Source organism: Pan troglodytes, chromosome 19 (genome assembly GCF_028858775.2).
Source record: "Pan troglodytes isolate AG18354 chromosome 19, NHGRI_mPanTro3-v2.0_pri, whole genome shotgun sequence".
NCBI lineage: Eukaryota > Metazoa > Chordata > Mammalia > Primates > Hominidae > Pan > Pan troglodytes.
The window spans coordinates 35,284,117-35,304,321 of record NC_072417.2 but is presented as its reverse complement, the minus strand read 5'-3'; the positions used below and the strand labels follow the sequence as shown (position 1 = coordinate 35,304,321).

At 50.0% G+C, this 20,205-nt stretch overlaps 1 protein-coding gene across 6 annotated transcripts in view; it reads left to right on the top strand.

The window, feature by feature from the left end:
* Positions 1–20,205, top strand: part of RHBDL3 (rhomboid like 3) — a 59,490-nt gene that overhangs the window by 20,605 nt on the left and 18,680 nt on the right. For 4 of the 6 annotated variants that reach the window (XM_016932028.4, XM_016932027.4, XM_016932030.4 and 1 more), the window contains 4 exons: positions 2,622–2,846; positions 8,149–8,297; positions 11,906–12,018; positions 19,199–19,299. In XM_016932028.4, the coding sequence (XP_016787517.1) occupies positions 2,622–2,846; positions 8,149–8,297; positions 11,906–12,018; positions 19,199–19,299 (588 nt within the window). Of the gene's footprint in view, positions 1–2,125; positions 2,200–2,621; positions 2,847–8,148; positions 8,298–11,905; positions 12,019–19,198; positions 19,300–20,205 lie in introns of those variants that run through there. The other 2 variants (XM_063798731.1, XM_054670056.2) reach the window with 2 other exon arrangements.

Genomic DNA, 20,205 nt, shown 5'->3' with positions numbered 1-20,205 from the left:
CATCCACAGCCACAGCCCCAGCACCTGTGTGTTTGCTGCAAGATGCCCTGCTAGGTCTTAGGGCACGTGGGGCCCAGGAGTGGCTTCTCTCCAGCCAGGGCTCAATGGAGCCTCTGTGTGAGCTCAGGACAGCAAGTTACTTGTTACTGCTGGGATTTCTGAGATTTCTCTGTTCAAATTCTGCACTGGATCTGTATGAGCAGGGCTGCCCTGGAGAGCAGACAAAGGGACTCACCAGAGGGGAAGCTCTGAGTAGGGCAGAGAGCTGAGGACCTGGAGCCTAGCAAACCCGGGTCCTGGTCTGGCTCTGCCTCTGCCACTCACTGGGAAAGAGCCTCTGAGCCTGCCTTTTCCCATTTGTAGAATAGATCCAAAGGATCCTCTCTTTAGGGTTGTTGCAAGGATCAAAAAAAGTATTTGAATATTTTTGATGTGTCTTAATGTTCTTCCACCAGGTAAACTCCTCTGCATCCTTTGTGAGCCTTTATCTGCTCAATCCAGGCAGAGTGAGTCAGCCTTTTTCAGAGCTCCCACAGTGCCTTGCCCAGGCCTCTCTCGTAGTACAGACCGCCACACTGCATTACAGCTGAGCAACCCGGGTAGTCGTGTATGAGTGTGCAGGTTGTATACTGTACAATGGTGCCTAGCTGAGAGATGATGGAGACTGAAATCTGGCCCGGACTTTGCCCACCAAGGCCTGGCATGGGTGCACCCATCCAGAAGAAGAGGCTCCTTTATCTGATTGGCACAACAGCTCCGTATGGGCTAGCATGGACTGTGGAGTCAGGCAGATCTGTATTTGAATCCTGACTCTGTGGTTTACTAAGTATGAGTACCTGGGGAAACTACTCACCCTCTCCAAGCTTCAGTCCCCATATTTGTAATGTCGGAATAATACGGGGTGCCAAATAACTATGATGGCACCCTTTTTTACTGTTTTTACACTTCTGTCTCCCCTTGTAAGCTCCATGTGGCCTGGGACCATGGTCATGGACTGTGCCCAGCACAGCACTGGGCATGTGAGGGATGCAGGTGGATGGTGAGTGTGTATTCCTGCTGAGCCAGCTCCCACCACGGGTGCTGTGCACACCCCTGTGCAGGTGCATCCTCAGGGACTGGGAGAGAGACAGGTGACAGTGGCCACAAAATAATCTGACATCATGATCCTGTCTTGGGCTCACAATGTGCACCAGGCGCCTAACCCTGGCCTACATTTACAGAGCTCCTGGGCCATTGAGAAGAACTAGGTCCAAGCTTTGTAGGCATGGAGAGAATGGGGATAGAGAATGGTTGGAAAAGGTTCATCTGGGATGGCCTGCTGGAGGGGGCGAGCTTTAAGCTAGATTTTGACTATGAGACAACAGAGCTCAGGAATGTGAGGTGGGGGGACTCTATAGATGGAAGTTCACACCACCTGGCCTGGTCTGAACCTAGATCCTCCCCAGCCATCTGCCCGCTGACAGGGCCTACAACCCCTGTGCCGTGGTCTGGCCTGGTTCACCTCACCAGCCCACTGGGCTCCTGCCTTCGGGTTTAGCCTGATGTCTACTGCTGGGCCTAGAGTCCCAGGAATACACTGATAATCCCCACACCAGCAAACATAGGGACAGCTGAGGTGTGGGCTTGGGAGAGCCATATCTCTAGGACTTCTCCCCATAAGAAGGGTCTACAGTTGGCCGTGGAAGGCAGGTGGGAGGTAACGGAGGCCTTGGGAGGCCAGGAGTCAGCAAGGCCACCTCTGGTCTCCGAGTCAGGCTGACCACTGGGTGAGGCTGCCAGAGCTCTACCCAGTATGTGTCAGAGAAGCTTCAGGCCGCTGAGGATAGAGCTGGTCCCCAGGTGGAGCTCTGCAGCCAGTCCTTGGGCTTGCTGGGCATTCCAGGTCCTGTGAAGGCCCTCGGGAGTGGTGACCTTCCCCAGGCACAGCTTGGGTTTTGGCTCTGGGTGCCTCTCTGCAAACCCATCTAACCAAGGGCTGCCTGCCTCTTCCCAAGCTAGCGTGTCTGAGGGTGCTACCTCCTGCTCATCCTTTGATTCTCACTCAGACTTCACCTCCTCCAGGAAGCCTTCCTGGACCTCTGACCTCCCTGGGACTGGATTGGGCTCCCTCTTGTGTGCTCCCACAGCAACCATCACTCTGAACTGTGATTGCTGGTTACTAATCTGTCTTGAGCACCACCGTATCCCTCCCTGTGCCTGGTAATGAGCCTGACACTTAGTAGTTGCTCAGTAAATTGTGATGGATGGATGATGAGTGAGTAGATGAAGGAAGGTATAGTGAACACAAATACGGGCTCTGGAGCCTTACTGAGTGCGAACTTGATGGATTCCTAAAGCTCTCTGTGTCTCAGTTTCCTAATCCAATAGAATGGGGATGTTAATAGTCCTTATCTAACGGGAAGACTGGTGATCATCAAATGAGCCAAAAGACGTGAAGGGCTGAGAATAATAACCCCTGACACCTAACAAGACCTTGGTGAATGTTGCTTCTTATTAACTATTATAGGAGAAAGGGAAATGCGGGGTCAGGCCTGGTGCAAGGAACATGCTGGCTGGGAAGTGGGTGGGGAGCTCCGCTGGGCCCCAGCTCTGACCCTCTCCCCACTCCATTTCCTGCACAGATGAGCAACAAGCGTTCCAACAGCTTCCGCCAAGCCATCCTGCAGGGCAACCGCAGGCTAAGCAGCAAGGCCCTGCTGGAGGAGAAGGGGCTGAGCCTCTCGCAGCGACTTATCCGCCATGTGGCCTATGAGACCCTGCCCCGGGAAATTGACCGCAAGTGGTACTATGACAGCTACACCTGCTGCCCCCCACCCTGGTTCATGATCACAGTCACGCTGCTGGAGGCAAGGACAAGGGTGGGGAGGGGTTGCTCTGCCTTGGGGAGTGGCGGGTATGGGGAGAGGAGCCAAGAGGATGACACAGATCATGAGGGAAGAGGGACATTTCTTTTCCATCGAAGGGCAATGGTTGAGGATCAAATAATAGTTGTATTGCGAATCAGACTCTGTTGCGGTGCATACCAGTGTTGTAACCCTGGACTGCAAAGAGATATTCCAAAGATTATTACTTCAAACAATACTTACTGCAGCCAAATCCCCGTAGGACCACTACCCCCCACCCACCCCAAAACAACAGCAACAAAAACGATGTCATAAGTTCATTGACTTGGGAGATCTAGCCAGGCTAACTCATTAAAACCAGTTTATTTAGTTCCTCCCTAGGTGGGTAATGTGGACCAGTCATTTGCTCCTTTTTCCCGCCTGAAAATCAGAAATAACCAGACCTGCCTTCCCTCTCCCAGGACACCTTTATTTAAAGTGAGAGAATGGCTACTGGTGCTTTCTGAACACAAAAGCATCACACAAACACATCTGGGAGGGAGTGTGAACAGGTAAATATGGGCTTAACATTTTTAAAGAACATTCTCCCCTTAGGGAATCCTCTGTGCCTATTGTTATGCTAAATTCTACTGCTTATGCAACAGAATCCAAAGGTACCCCTTGCTGTGTTGGTGCCCGTGTGTGATAAAACTCAATTCTTTTGGCTCCTCCACTCAAGAACCTGTGCAGCCCACCCCAGCTGCAGCTCCTGAATGGATGCTTGGCTTCACTTTGGGATTTTATGATCTCCGCTGTTTCTCTTCCAAAGCCACGGGCCTAATTACCGCCTCTGCATATGTTCTTGTAAAGTTCCTGCCTAATCAAACGGCAGGATCGTTAAGCTTCGCGGCATCCTTCTTTTTTTCTAAGTCAGAATATCTGGTCTGCAGGCCAGCATTCCCCTGTTTGTTGTTATGGCTTCATCCAAGTACATGTTGAAGTTGCGATTTTTCTGAGATATTCTTGGACTCGTTCTTCAAGCGCTTACTGTGCTGGTCTATTTATTAACTTCTATTTGAGGCCCAATAATAACGAGATGCCTTGGAAGCAGGATTTGCTGCCAGGCCACCCTCATGGTATTAGGTGGACAGAACGGCTCCTCAGAGAGCCCAGGAGAATACAGCTACCAGGGGCCTAAGCCATTCCCAGGCTGAGCCCAGAAGATTTTAACCCAACACTAATTATAGCTTCCTTCTCTAAGTGTGTGCCGGGCAGGGGGCTGGCTCTTTGTGTATAGTTTATCACTTTTAAACCTCCTGGCCACTCTGGAAGTCTAGGTATCGGTACCCATTTCCAGATAAAGAAACTGAGGGCCAGAGAATTCAGTTTGCCCAGGTTGATCAAGAGGAGCAATTTTGTGTCCAGATTGGTTCAGATGAACCTCAGCTATGTAAACCCGAACCACCAATCTAGAAGAAACTGGGAAGTGATCAAATAGCTGAAATAACGATCTCGAAGCCCCGGGGCTACAATGCCCAAGGCTTTTGTCTTCTATACAGTTCTGGTAACCTGGCTTTCGGATTTCATAATGAATAGAAAATAGGAGGGACATGGTGTAAAGCAACAAAGGGGTCCACTACCAGCAAGCAATAAGAAACAGTAGCCGACAGCCTGGCAGTGAAGGAAGTGACAAAAGAAAAGTTTAAAGCAGACCTGAATCTTAAAGAAATAAAAGAATTGGCTGAGTGCAGTGGTTCACACCTGTAATGCCAGCACTTTGGGAGGTCAGGGTGGGAGGATCTCTTGAGCCCAGGAATTCAAGACGAGTCTGGACAAAAAAGTGAGACTGTCTCTACAAAATATCAAAAAATTAGCCAGGCATGGTGGTACATGCCTGTGGTCCTAGCTACGTGGGAGGCTGTGGCAAGAGGATCGCTTCAGCCCAGGAGGTCAAGGCTGTAGTGAGCTGTGTCCATGCCACATCACTCCAGCCTGAGTGACAGAGCGAGACCCTGTCTCAAGAAAAAAAAAAAAAAAGGAAAAGAAATACAAGAATTTGGGGGATTGGCCGGACGTGGTGGCTCACACCTGTAATCCCAGCACTTTCAAAGGCCGAGGTGGGCGGATCACTTGAGGTTAGGAATTTAAGACCAGCCTGGCCAACATGGTGAAACCCTGTCTCTACTAAAAATATAAAAATTAGCCAGGCATGGTGGTGGGTGCCTGTAATCCCAGCTACTGGGGAGGCTGAGGCAGGAGAATTGCTTGAACCCGGGAGGCGGAGGTTGCAGTGAGCCAAGATCATGCCACTGCACTCCAGCCTGGGCGACAGAGCAAGACTCCGTCTCAAAAAAGAAAAAAAAAAGAATTTAGGACCTTGAGTGTATGAACAAAAACACTATCCTGGCCGGGCACAGTGGCTCACGCCTGTAATTCCAGCACCTTGGGAGGCCGAGGCGGGTGGGTCATTGAGGTCAGGATTTCAAGACCAGCCTGGGCAACATGGTAAAACCCCGTCTCTACTAAAAATACAAAAATTAGTCGTGTATCATGGTGGGTGCCTGTAATCCCAGCTACTCAGGAGGCTGAGACATAAGACTTGCCTGAACTCAGGAGGCAGAGGTTGCGGTGAGCCGAGACTGTGCCACTGCACTCCAGCCTGGGTGACAGAACAAGACTCTTATTTCAAAACAAAAACAAACAAAAAATGTCATCTTCCTGGGGTTGCTGGAGAAACAAATCACTCTTATGGCCCAGATCAATACCTGAGATATTCCTTTTTTTTTTTTTTTTTTTTTAGACAGAGTCTCCCTCTGTCACCCAGGCTGGAATGCCGTGGTGCAATCTTGGCTCACTGCAACCTCCGCTGGCTGGATTCAAGCAATTCTCCTGCCTCAGCCTCCTGAGTAGCTGGGGTTACAGGTGCCTGCCACCACGCCCGGCTAATTTTCATATTTTTAGTAGAGACGGGGTTTCACCACATTGCTCAGTCTGGTCTCAAACTCCTGACCTTGTGATCTGCCCGCCTCGGCCTCCCAAAGTGCTGGGATTACAGGCGTGAGCCACTGTACCCAGCCCATACCTGAGATATTCTTAAACAGTTATGCATATGCCCTGATTAAGAACACAGGGACATAAATGATACATTTTAGAAGGAGTCCCAGAAAAAAAAAAGAGTTAAATACCCTTTTAGAGATTAAACAAGTATGCTTCAGTCACGTGTGCAAAATCAACTTCTGTGGAATGTTGGTGAGAATGTGGAGAAATTGGAGCCCTTGTGCACTGTTGGTGGGAAAGTAAAATGGTGCAGCTGCTATGGAAAACAGTCTGGCGTTGCCTCAAAAAATTAAACATAGAATTACCATATGATCCAGCAATTCCACTTCTGAATATATCCCAAAAGAATTGAAAGGGACTGGAAGAGATATTGATACACCCATATTCATAATAGCATTATTCACAATAGTCAAAAGGTAGAAGCAACCCAAGTGTCCATCGGTAGATGAATGGAGAAACAAAATGTGGTCTGTGTTTATAGTGGAGGGCAGGCGCGGTGGCTCACGCTGGTAATACCAGCACTTTGGGAGGCTGAAGAAGGTGGATCACCTGAGGTCGGGAGTTCGAGACAGCCTGGTTAACATGGTGAAATGCTGTCTCTACTAAAAATACAAAAATTAGCTGGGCATGGTGGCACACGTCTAATCCCAGCTACTTGGGAGGCTGAGGCAGGAGAATTGCTTGAACCCGGGAGGCAGAGGTTGCGGTGAGCTGAGATCACGCCACTGCACTCCAGCCTGGGCGACAGAGCGAGACTCCATCTCAAAAAAAAAAAAAAAAAAAAAAAAGGAAGGGAAGGCTGGGTGCAGTGGCTCGTGCCTATAATCTCAGCACTTGAGGAGGCAGGAAGATCGCTTGAGCCCAGGAGTTCAAGACCAGCCAGGAGGTAGAAGTTGCAAGCTGAGACTGCCCCACTGCACTCTAGCCAGGGCAACAGAGTGAGATCCTGTCTCAAAAAAAAGGGGGATCATTCTGACACATGCTACACAACATGGATGAACCTTGAAAATATTATACCAAGTGAAATAAGCCAGACACAAAAAGACAAATACTGTATGATTCCACTTATATGAGGTAGCTAGAGTAGTCAAATTCATGGAGACAGAAAGTAGAATGGTGGTTGCCAGGGGCTGGAGGGAGGAGGGGGTAGGGCGTCATTGTTCGGTGGGTACAGAGTTTCAGTTTTGCAAATGAAGAGTTCTGTGGATGGATAGTAGTGATGGTAGCGCAGCAACATAAATGTCATTTAATGCCACTGAACTGATTAAGGCCGGGCGCAGTGGCTCATGCCTGTAATCCCAGCACTTTGGGAGGCCGAGGTGGGCAGGTCACATGAGGTTAGGAGTTCTAAACTGGCCTAGCCAACATGGTGAAACCCCATCTCTACTAAAAATTCAAAAATCAGCCAGGTGTGGTGGTGCACTCCTGTAATCCCAGATACTTGGGAGGCTGAGGTAGGATAATCGCTTGAACCCGGGAGGCGGAGGTTGCAGTGAGCCAAGACTATCATTGCACTCCAGCCTGGGCGACAGAGCAAGACCCTGTCTCAAAAAAAAAAAAAAACCCAAAAAACTGATTAAGATGGTAAATTTTATGTTTATTTCACTATAGTTATTTAAGAAATCAAGCTATGTGGAATTCGTCATCTCCCAAGTGGGTGTGTGAGTTATTACTGGAATTAAAGTTCAAAATCCTCCAAATCCTTTCTGCTTAGCACGGAGGAAGTGTGGACAAAGAGACCCCAGGACCATGTTGCGGCCATTTGACACAAAATAAGCAAACAGAAGTGGGTGAGGGGTGGTTAAAAGCTCAGCTGAGACAGGCACGGTGGCTCACGCCTGTAATTGTAGCACTTTGGGAGGCCAAGGCGGGTGGATCACCTGAGGTCAGGAGTTCGAGACCAGCTTGACCAACATGGAGAAACCCAGTCTCTACTAAAAAATACAAAATTAGCCAGGCGTGGTGGCACATGCCTGTAATCCCAGCTACTCAGGAGGCTGAGGCAGGAGAATCGCTTGAACCCAGGAGGTGGAGGTTGCCGTGAACCGAGATTGTGCCATTGCACTCCAGCCTGGACAACAAGAGCGAAACTCCATCTCAAAAAAAAAAAAAAAAAAAAAACTCAGTTGGGCCCTGGCTGTGGGGTATCCCTCTTTCTCTGAGAAGGAAAGGTGGTAACTTCCTGTAGGGACTCCCAGTGCTAGTCAGCACAACAGGAAGTTTCCTGGGCAGTGTGCACCTAGTAACAGACTCTCTCTGTTCTGTCCAGGTTGCCTTTTTCCTCTACAATGGGGTGTCGCTAGGTCAATTTGTACTGCAGGTAACTCATCCACGTTACTTGAAGAACTCCCTGGTTTACCACCCACAGCTGCGAGCACAGGTTTGGCGGTACCTGACATACATCTTCATGCATGCAGGGTGAGTACCTGTCTTCTTTTGCTCTGTCAAAAGACCCTACAGAAAAATAAGTGGTCAAGATAGCCTGGATTGAAATATAGTTTTTAGTTTATTTTTATCTATTTGGACATAGGATTTGGGATGGCTGCTTGAAACTCATTTAATACCAAAATATACAAGTAAATTATTGAGAGTGAATGGGAAAGGGGAAAATATATAAGAAGGAAAATGCTAAAAGCCAGCAGTGAGAACAGCACACACATACACAGCATTTGATTCTATGTACTTGCTAGACGTGGCTTGAAAATTTATTCTAGTGCTTCCTAGTGGCTTCCTAGAGCTTTTGCTTTGGCCACTAGAGCAAAAAGGGATGTCAAGCCACCAGATTTATTGTCCATAACTGTGTGTGAGTGCCTCCCAGTGTGGTCTCCATATATAGAGAGGGTCTTCTTGAGGAACTCTGACGATAATTATAGTTTCTGTTTATAGAGCCCTGTAGCCTGTTTTGGGGCTGCAGCACAATCGGTTCTCACTGGTGCCTCCCACTTCATGATAAGGGCCTACCAGCTGGCCAGGTGACCACCCAGGTCCATATCCCTTGAAGAGCAGTCTGGAGGCTTTTATATGGTAGAAGCACTTTGATGGGAGAGGAGAGACCCCAGACACCAGGCCTCTGTGGTGTCTTCTCTTCTGTAGCCTCTCCAGAGAAGTGAAGGAGCTCACAGTTAGCCTGGGGAAAACCGTGGGGGTGCCTGGCCCTGGAGTGGGAACTGGGAAGGGGGTCACTCTGGCCCCAATGACGCCATAATTCCCATTGCTCAGCAGAAAGACCCACAATGGCCAAGAGGGAGTTGTCCCATGAGCCTCCCTTCCCCTTAGCCTCTAAAGCAGGTGCAAGAGCTAATCCCAAATTGGCTGCACCTGCGGGGGAGGGTGCTTTCGGGTGAAGAGACCTGAATGAACGCCTCTGCTCAGGCCAAAGAGGACCATTGGTACATGCTGCTTACCTTGTCTGGCTTGCCCCAGGCTTCGATCTTACAGGGCTAAGGAGCAGCGGGATGGCTGTCATGCTTCACTCACATCCACTCATGAGCCAGGGGTGACAACAGACATGGGGGCTTCCCTGCCCAGGCATCCCAAGCCAGTGGCTGCACATGGGTTGGGACTGTCTGCCTTCTTTCCAGGACTGCCCCCTGACCTCTCTTGGTGCCTCAGGGTGAGGAAGGAGAATAGCCAAAGCCTCCTTGCTCCATCCTCTGCCTCCTGGAGCCAAAAGCAGTGAGCTGGGGGCATCTGAGCCCTGTCCCAGGAGCTTCCCAGGGGATGTCAGCTCAATTTAAATGAGACAGTGGGTGTTAAAGTGCTGTATAAAGTTGGAAGCACCCAATTGATTTAGTAATAGTCATGTTACAGTCTTTTCTGGTCACATGCACACAGCTAGATGCCCCACAATTTTAGCAGCAAGATGTAGTCACAGGTAGTATAGGGAGGAAGGCGTTCACAGGGTCAGAAAACCTGGGGTCCAGCCGGGTGCGGTGGCTCACATCTGTAATCCCAGCACTTTGGGGGGCCAAGGCAGGCGGATCATGAGGTCAGGAGATCAAGACCATCCTGGCTAACATGGTGAAACCCCATCTCTACTGAAAAATACAAAAAAAATTAGCCAGGCCTGGTGGCAGGCGCCTGTAGTCCCACCTACTCGGGAGGCTGAGGCAGGAGAATGGCATGAACCCAGGAGGCGGAGCTTGCAGCGAGCCGAGATCACACCACCGCATGGATGGTGTGAGAGAGACTGCCTGGATGACAGAGACTCCATCTCAAAAAAAAAACAAAAAAGAAAAAAAAACAGAAAACCTGGGATCCCATATCCTAGTCCTGAGGGTTTTGGAGCAGAATAGGTCTCTTTTTTTTTTTTTTTTTTTTTTTTTTGAGATGGAGTCTCGTTGTGTCACCCAGGCTGGAGTGCAGTGGTGCGATCTTGGCTCACTGCAGCCACCACCTCCTGGGTTCAAGCGATTCTCCTTCCTCAGCCCCCTGAGTAGCTGGGACTACAGGTGCATGCCACCACTCCCAGCTTATTTTTGTATTTTTAGTAGAGATAGGGTTTCACCATATTGGCCAGGTTGGTCTTGAACTCCTGACGTTGTGATCCGCCCACCTCAGCCTCCCAAAGTGCCGGGATTACAGGCTTGAGCCACCGCACCTGGCCTAGGTCTCTTCTTATACCAGTAAAGAGAAACCTCTCTTATGAGACTTTAAGGGAAAGCTTTGAATTATTAAGTTATAAGATGTATATTTAATGCCTGCACTTGTTTTGAGAACATATTTTTCTTTAAACACCCGTAGCTCTTTTTTATTTTATTTTATTTTATTTTATTTTTTGAGAAGGAATCTCGCTCTTTTGCCCAGGCTGGAGTGCAATGGTGCGATCTCGGCTCACTGCAACCTCCACCTCCCAGGTTCAAGCTATTCTCCTGCCTCAGCTTCCCGAGTAGCTGGGATTACAGGCACCTGCCAGCCTCAGCTTCCCTAGTAGCTGGGAGTACAGGCACCTGCCACCATGCCTAATTTTCATATTTTTAGTAAAGACAGGGTTTCACCACGCTGGCCAGGCTGGTCTCGAACTCCTGACCTCAGGTGATCCACCTGTCTGGGCCTCCCGCAGTGCTAGGATTACAGGCATGAGCCACCACGCCCGGCTAACATCCATAGCTCTTACAAATAGAGCCAGAACATGGCCAGGCGCAGTGGCTCATGCCTGTAATCCCAAAACTTTGGGAGACCGAGGCGAGTGGATCACTTGAGGTCAGGAGTTCAAGACCAGCCTGCCTAACATGGTGAAACCCCATCTCTACTAAAAATACAAAAATTAGCTGGGCATGGTGGCCTGTAATCCCAACTACTTGGGAGGCCGAGACAGGAGAATCGCTTGAACCCAGGAGGCAGAGGTTGCAGTGAGCTGAGATCATGCCACTGCATTCCAGGCTAGTTGACAGAGCAACACTCCATCTCAAAAAACAAAACAAAACAAAAACAAACAAACAAAAAACAAAGAGAGCCAGAATGACCACATGGCCCAGTGAATGGAGCAGGTCAGGCAGATTGGAGACCTGAACTGTCGTGTCAGCGTGGCCACTAACTGTGGCTGGTCACTATCTCTGAGACTTGGTTTTTCACGTGTTAACTGATGGAGTTGCTGGATCTTTTTTTTTTTTTTTTAGAGATGGGATCTCACTATGTTGCCTAGGCTGATCTTGAACTCCTGGGTTCAAGTGGTCCTCCCACCCTGGCCTCTCAAAGTGTTGGGCTTACAGGTGTGGGCCACTGCGCCCAGCCTAGTTGCTGGATCTTGACTGTGGTTAGTCTGTCTCACTGTGCCAAGTGAAATGCTGCCAGTCACCGCCCAGGCCTTGCACATGTGTTCCTGTCCCATCTGGAAGGAACACTCTTTCCAAGATGGTCTGTCTGAATTGTCATTCCTTCCCCTAGACCATGAGCTCCTCGCAGACAGAGGTGGTCTTGTTCATTGCTGGATCCCTGGCATCTTGGGGGATGCAGGTGTTTGTTGAATGAATGAATGAATGAATGAATGAATAGATGAATGAGTGAGTGTGGTCTCTCTGTCACAGGATAGAACACCTGGGACTCAATGTGGTGCTGCAGCTGCTGGTGGGGGTGCCCCTGGAGATGGTGCATGGAGCCACCCGAATTGGGCTTGTCTACGTGGCCGGTGTTGTGGCAGGTAGGCAGGTAGGCCCCGTGTCCACAAAGGCACACTGCCCCAGGGTGGGGTGGGAGACCCTGTGGGGCGGGGCAAGCCCCAGGTTTCCAGGACACACAGAAGATCCTCATCTCCAAGGCTCCTGACTTAACCAGGCTGTCCTCCAGGCACACCCACCTCCCTATGAGGCTGGAGAGCGGACTGCTGCCCATAGAGGGAGGTGTGTGGCAGGACGGGGGAGGAGAGCACTGGATTTGGGACAGGCTGGACAACCGACTCTCGGTCTCACACCACCATGTGGTAGCTCTCTGAGCTTGGGGAAATTTCCTAACCTCTTTTGGCCATGTTAAGCTTTAAGAGGGAACTAATGAGATCTGCCTGTAGGGTTGCCAGGAGGGCAGAGTGAGTGAGGCAACAGATGGAACAACAGTGCTCCGAAAACTGCAAGGGCACAGTGAGATCCCCACAGGGGAATCAAAGGGGTGAGTGGAGCCAGGTACCACCCTGGCCACGTAGCACCTGTCCCCAAAAAGAGAGCTGGCTGCTACCCAGACCAACCGCAGTCCCCTTGCCTGACCCACTGCTGACAGGGAGTCTGACCTAAGAGGCAGTGAGCCCTGGCTCCATCTGAAGGCATCTGGGCCTCCAGCTGACTGGGCACACGTGTGGCCAGTGATCATCCTTCATGGATAGTGGCCAGAGTGACTCCCAGTGAGCCTTCCACCTTCTGCCCCCTCCCCAGTGGGAGGTGAGGTGGGTGAAGTTAGCTGGGGAGAGCACGGATTTCTGCAGGAAGCGTCTGCCAGCCAGGCCTCTGAACATGAGGATCTCCCTCGTGATGTCTCCATCTTTATTGCCGGCTGTTTTTTTTTTTTTTTTTTTTTTTTAACAAGGTTTGCCGCCTCAGCTCTTCAGCTTGACAGCTGTGCCCAAGGGAGCTTTGTGTGTATGTTTAAGTAAGATCTTAATCCTTTCTGAGTGGTATTAAAGTTGTCATCAGGAGAGCCGGGCAGCGTCAGCCTTGTAAACAACAGGCAGGCAGGGACCCTGGGAGTAACTGAAGTGGTTTCAGAAATCAAAGAGGAAGGGTCCCACCCCACCCACACGAGGCTGGTCTGCTAGTGCATGAACCCTTGGCCTGGGAGATTCACCCTGCACCATCTCCTTTGTTCCTGTATGCGCTGAGGTTAAAATCGTTGGCCACCTTGGTCAGCACCCCTGCAAGCCCCTCCCAGAATCCAAGGCTCACCATGTCCTTGAATAAAGGGCTAATGAGCATCTCTAAGTGCCAGACTTGTTCAGCCACCCACACACCCCCTAATCCTGACATCTGAGGATTGATAGCCTCATTTTCCATACCTCAATACCCAGAGACCCAGATGTTAAATAGCAAGGAACAGGGAAGACATTAATAACATTTGCAGTTAGTATTCAATTAGATGGGAATGCCAATAACCTAGAAGACAAAAATAAGATTCAAACGGACTCAGACCTCACCCAAACCAGGTGACATGCAGTGGGGAGACAGTGTAGGTGTCACCTCCCCAGTGACACCAGTGCAGAGTGGGAAGATTCAAACAGAAGCAGAGCTCATCACCTGAATGTGAGCATGTAGGGCTGTATCATTGAGCACATGGCGTGCACTGTTCTGTCTGAGTCAGTGATTAAGACCAGAGGGCACTCTGGTCACCACACATGTCATTGATCTCCATGATTGAGTTGATTGATCTGTCTCTGCTGTCTACCCTTTCCTGTCCTCCCAAGCTTTCCTCTGAGAGGTGAGCCGGTTTACAGCCAGCCAGCCCTAGATTGGACGGGTGGCACTTATCAGTGTCTACCATATGCAGGCCGTAATTCATCCACACAGCAACGCTACGAGGTGGGCACTGTTGCTCTCCCCCAGCACAGATATGGAAACCAAGGCTTAGATGGCTAAGTGGCTCGCCCAAGAAGACACAGCTAGAAAGTGGTGGAGCTGGGCAGGGTCTGACCCCCAAGGCTGTGATCTCAACCACTATAATAGTATGACGAGAACCAAAAGGTGGTCCTTGTCCTTTTTGCAATTAATTTATTGTCAGAAACCAAGGCAGACCAGGTGCAGTAGCTCACACCTGTAATCCCAACACTTTGGGAGGTCAAGGCAGGAAGATCGCTTGAGCCCAAGAGTTCCAGGCCAAGCTGAGCAACATAGGGAGACCCTGTCTCTACAAAAAGTTTTTAAAAAATTAGGCGGGCATGGTGGTGTAGGCCTGTAGTCCCAGCTACTTGGGAGGCTGATGCAGGAGGATCGCTTGAGCCCAGAAGTGCAAGGCTGCAGTGAGCTGTGATAACACCACTGCACTCCAGCCTGGGTGACAGAGCAAGACCCTGTCTCAAAAAAGAAAAAAAGAAAAAAACCAAAGGAGACCTTAATAGATGTCTGGCAGCCTTACTCTCTAATTCCTTCCCAGTGAAAGTGTTTCCAACCCACACTTTGTAATGAGGATAGCTAACCTCTATGGGGCGTATACATGCTCCAGGCATATGATGAGGGGTTTGCGGATGATCGTGGATGCTATGCTCATCACTGCTGTCCTATATGGTGGGTACTACCACTCCCATTTTACAGGCAGCCCAGGGAGGTGAAATGACTTGCAGATTTGCTTACCTGAAAAGTACTAGAACTAGGGAGGAGCCCTTCCCAAGCCCTGTGCTTCTTTCCTTTTTTTTTTTTTTTTTTTTTTTTTAATTTTGAGACGGAGTCTCACTGTGTCACCCAGGCTGGAGTGCGGTGGCATGATCTCGGCTCACTGCAACCTCCGCCTCTTGCGTTCAAGCAATTCTCTGCCTCAGCCTCCTGAATAGCTGGGATTGCAGGTGCCCACCACCGCGCCCGGCTAATTTTTTTGTATTTTTAGTAGAGACGGGGTTTCACCATCTTGGCCAGGTTAGTATTGAACTCCTGACCTCATGATCCACCCGCCTTGGCCTCCCAAAGTGCTGGGATTACAGGCGTGAGCCACTGTGCCTGGCAGCCCCCTGTGCTTCTTTCTAACCAATGCTTGAGGCCAATGTGAAAATCACTTATGGCTAGCAATTATATGGCACACAATGTAGGTATTTTAAAAACCAGTATCTTGGGCCGGGCAAAGTGGCTCACTCCTGTAATCCCAGCACTTTGGGAGGCTGAGGTGAGGGGATTGCTTGTGGCCAGGAGTTCAAGACCAGCCTGGGCAACATAGTGAGACCCCCATCTCTACCAAAAAAAAAAAAATCAATATCACCAATCTTATATTATAGATTATATAGATTACTAACCACGTGTGCATCCCCAGGGCCTAGCACAGGGCTTGGCACATGTTAGGCAATAAATATTTATAGAGTAAAGGAAAGTTGGCGGGCATGGTGGCTCACACCTGTAATCCCAGCACTTTGGGAGGCCGAGGCGAGCAGATCACATGAGATGGGGAGTTTGAGACCAGCCTGGCCAACATGGTGAAACCCTGTCTCTACTGAAAATACAAAAATTAGCTGGGCATGATGGCAGGCACCTGTAATCCCAGCTACTCGGGAAGCTGAGGCAGGAGAATTGTTTGAACCCAGGAGGCGGTGGTTGCAGTGAGCAGAAATCTCATCATTGCACCCCAGCCTGGGCAACAAGAGCAAAACTCCGTCTCAAAAAAAAAAAGGAAAGATACGTAAATAAAGTTACATTACTTAAAGATAAATGTTCTGCCAATTTTTATTTGGATTTTTTTTAAGGCCAAAGAAGATGTTGAAGAACACCTGCTTTAAATTTTTCTGGGCTAAAATTATCACGGCTGTACCTTATGGCAAAGTTGCCAGTTTATCTGTGTGCTGGCATGATCTCAGAATTTTGGGGTGCAGGATACAGAATTTGTAATCCTGATGAGAACTAAGGCCCATGGTTTGCCTCTGTGCAGAGGTGTGGCATGTCACTCCAGTTTGCCATTCTCTCCTAGTCCTCTGCCTCCATGACCTCTGTGGAATTCATACTGGTCTTATCTGCCTGTACCTGTTAGGATTGTTCAGAGCTCTGGAGGGGATTCCTCCCTGGCCCACACTTCCTGCCCGGGGAGGGCCTTTATTACTGTGTTTATGTGTACACAGCCCCATGTTTGTCTTTGGTCTCTCCCAGTTGCTCTAGTCCAGGCCTCACCTGCAGTCACTTGAAAGTCTGCTTTTTTTAGTTTTTTGGAGTTTTTTTTGAGATGAAGTCTTGCTCTGTCATCCAGGCTGGAGTGTAGTGGCACGATCTCGGCTCACTGCAACCTCTGCCTCCCAGGTTCAAGCGATTCTTGTGCCTCAGCATTCCGAGTAGCTGGGGGGCTATATGCATGTGCCACCATGTCCAGCTAATTTTTGTATATATATATATATATATATATATATTTTTTTTTAGTAGCAATGGGGTTTCACCATGTTGGCTAGATTGGTCTCGAACTCCTGACCTCAGGTGATCTGCCTGCCTCAGCCTCCCAAAGTGCTGGGATTACATAAGGGGTGAGCCACCCCACCTGGCCCAAAAGTCTTTATATCACCAATGGGGGGGCAGGTGGATTCAGGCCGTTACCTTTGAGGTTCCAGAATCGGGACCCGAGCCGCGGCCCCTGGATCTTAGGCCAAGACTCAGGTCACTGAATTTCTGATCTGGAAGGAACCAGGGAGGTCCCCTCCAGCACTGGCAAACTGTTCTCTAGGCCTCATCCCCACTTAGCCAGAGCTGCTGCCTGTGTTCTGCTCCATGGGTTAGGGCGTCCCTGAAAAGTTTCCTTTGAAGAGAGTTTTGCTGCTCAAAAGTCAGAAAGCCTTAGACCTCATTTTATAGACATGAAAGAAAACCGAAGCCCAAAGAATTCAGGGACTGTGCCCAAGGTCACAACAGCTAGCTGGCCAGGCCCCTTCCATACTCCTGCCACAATCCCACGCTGACCCCTGACCCTAGGGTCAGGACTCCGAGCCATGGATAGGGTGAGGGAAAGGTCAGTGTGTGCCAGCTTGACCCTCGCAGGGGCCCATCCCTGCCTGGGGCTGCCCTGGGGCGGCTCTGCCTTGGTGGACCGTGCTGGGGCAGGGGCGAGGGAGTGGACTCTGGGCCAGTTTGTACAGACCTGCTCTGAGAAGAGAAGCCAGCCTAGGGAGGCTGGGGCTTCCTCTGTCCAAAAGGTAATTAATGAGGAGAAGCTTGGGCAGCCAGCCCTCATTGCAGCCCTGCAATGCAGCCTTCGAAGACAGCCCCACCAGGAGAGCGTGGGAAACCTTTGTCATGCGGATCCTGCTGCCTGTTTGTTTGCCACCCTGGGATTTTTCTTTCCTGTTATATATGGCTGACCCTGTGGCTAAGCAGTAAAAAAAGCAAAAGCAAAAGAAAGTTATCTGACAATAGATCAATACCTAATTAAAGCCAGAGGGAAGGCATGAAAGATTTATAGTTGCCCTGGGAGGGGAGGAGGACTTGGGAGTCCTCAGTTCATGACAGGTTTTTTTTGTTTTTGTTTTTGTTTTTGAGAGATTACATCCCCCTTGAGACCAAGAATTGGTTGTGGGGACTCTCTTTCTTGAAGGAGCTCAGTGAGTAGGGGAGGCCTTGATGGAGGTGGGGGCAGGGGAGGTGGAGGAGTTTATCAGGGGGCTCTGCTGCCAGGTCCTTCGGTGCTCTGGTTGCTGGGCTGGGCCCAGCCTCCTCCTAAGTCCGTGGATCTTGCACCCTATACAGCCTGCAGAATTTGGCTTTCTGCCTGTCCCTCCTTTCTCCAGCAGCTAATTGGCTCTTGAGCCCCTGGGCATTTTCCAGTGGTAATTTCTGCACACTCACCCAGGCCAGCCACCTCTCATCCTCTGAGCCCTGGGCTCTACCTCCTAGTTATTTTTAGTCTCCCATGTCCTCCCTTGGAAGCCAAAGCATTGATCACACTTAAATGAGACCAGAACAATAAATTTCCCCTCTTTTCTTTGTTCAGCTTCCCTCCCAGGACAAAAGTTTGTCATCCCCCAGACCAAGCCTCGCATACCCTTCCTTTCCCCCAGAGGGTATGACATCATCTCTCTCTCTTCCCCATGACTTTTCAAGGACATGTTTCCTCCAAAGGAGCCCCACTGGAGAGATGCTGTTGGCCTTTTGTGATTTAGCTGGGCTGGAGGAAGGGTGGACGTAACCCTAAGCAGTTTTCTAGATGCTGTTGAACAGAGGGAGAGATGGAAGAAGGTGGAGGTTAACCTCTGGGCCAGTTTGGGGCGTGGCTGCTAGAGAGGCCAAGAGTGCAGGCTTTGGTCAAGAACACGGGTGGGTTTTGCATCAGGCAGACCCAGATGCAAATCCTGGTTCCGGCACTTCCTACCAGGAGACTCTGGGCTTAGTCTCCTCATCTCAGGAATGAGGCTACTGGCGCCTGCCTCAGAGGGCTGTCTTGAGGATTGAAGGGAAGAAAGTCTGTAAAATGTTTGCTTGGTATCCGTGTCACCTAGGTGGCTGCTGTTTCTTCAATAACTACTGCTACTATTTTTGTTATGGTTCCAGAACCCTGACATAGCACCATGTCAGGCAGACATTGGATTGAGAGGCAGATAATCCAGGTAGAAGTCTGAATTTTACTTTGGGCAGGACACTTCCCTCTTTGAGTCAAAGAATCAAATGGTTCTTTCAGCCAGAAATTAATCCTCTAAGAAATGCACTGGAGGCAGGGCTCTGTGGCTCACACCTGTAACCCCAGAACTTTGGGAGGCTGAGGCAAGAGGATTGCTTGAGTCCAGGAATTTGAGACCAGCCTGGGCAACATAGTAAGACTCTGTCTCTACTAAGAAAAATACAAAAATTAGCTGGGCATTGTGGCGCACGACTGTAGTTCCAGCTACTTGGGAAGCTGGGGCAGGAGGATCACTTGAGCCCGGGGGTCAAGGCTGTAGTGAGCTGATCGTGCCACTGCACTCCAGCCTAAGTGACAGAGTTAGACCTTGTCTCAAAAAGAAAGAAAGAAAGAAAAGGAAAGGAAGGAAGGGAGGGAGGGAGGGAGAGGGAGGGGAGGGGAGGGGAGGGGAGGGGAGGGGAGGGGAAGCTCCCTGGCAACATGGACTCAAAGGAGGAAGAGGTGGAGCGTCTTGCTCTGGAGTCTTAGCACGGAGCCTGCAGAATCCAAGGCCTGGGGCTGGGTTGGGTGAGCCGAGTCCCGCACTCCTGAGAATTCTCGCTGTCTTTCTGTACTAGGGTCCTTGGCAGTGTCTGTGGCTGACATGACCGCTCCAGTCGTGGGCTCTTCTGGAGGGGTGTATGCTCTCGTCTCTGCCCATCTGGCCAACATTGTCATGGTGAGCACCTCCCGTTCTCAATGTGTCTTTCTGGCCCTGTCCTCTGCCATCACTGGGCCTGAGTATTAATCCACTGGAGCTGGCTCAGCAAAAACCAGGCAGACCTGACCTGGAGCAGAGTTCTCACACACTCCTCACCCTCTGCAGGCCCATTTCAAATGAGCGCCTTCCAGATGCGATTCCTATTTTCTCCAGTCACGGCTTGGCCTAGGACCATGCCCATCTGCCCCTTCTGCCTCTTTCCCATTCACCAACGTTAAAGAGTTAACATTTGGTACCATCCTGGCTAACGCGGTGAAACCCCGTCTCTACTAAAAATACAAAAAATTAGCCAGGCGTGGTGGCATGCGCCTGTAGTCCCAGCTACTCGGGAGGCTGAGGCAGGAGAATGGCGCGAACCCAGGAGGTGGAGCTTGCAGTGAGCCGAGATCGCGCCACTGCACTCCAGCCTGGGGGAGAGAGTGAGATTCTCTCTCAAAAAAAAAAAAATTTGGTCACTAGCATATATGGCCATTGGAATTGCTTATTTATCATAGATTGTTAAAAATACAAGGGCTTTAGAGATTATCTCATCAAAATTCTCAAATAGGAAAGGAGGCTGTGAGAGGTTAAGTGACTTGTCCAAAGTCACAGTCAAGTTTGTGGCAAAATGAGGGCTTAAACCCATATCTCCTGACAACCATTCAAGAGTCATTTCCCGGCCAGGCACAGTGGCTCATGCCTGTAATCCCAGCACTTTGGGAGGCCGAGGCAGGCGGATCATGAGGTCAAGAGATCGAGACCATCCTGGCCAACATGGTGAAACCCCATCTCTACTAAAAAAATACCAAAATTAGCTGGGCGTGGTGGCACGCTCCTGTAGTCCCAGCTACTTGGGAGGCTGAGGCAAGAGAATTGCTTGAACCT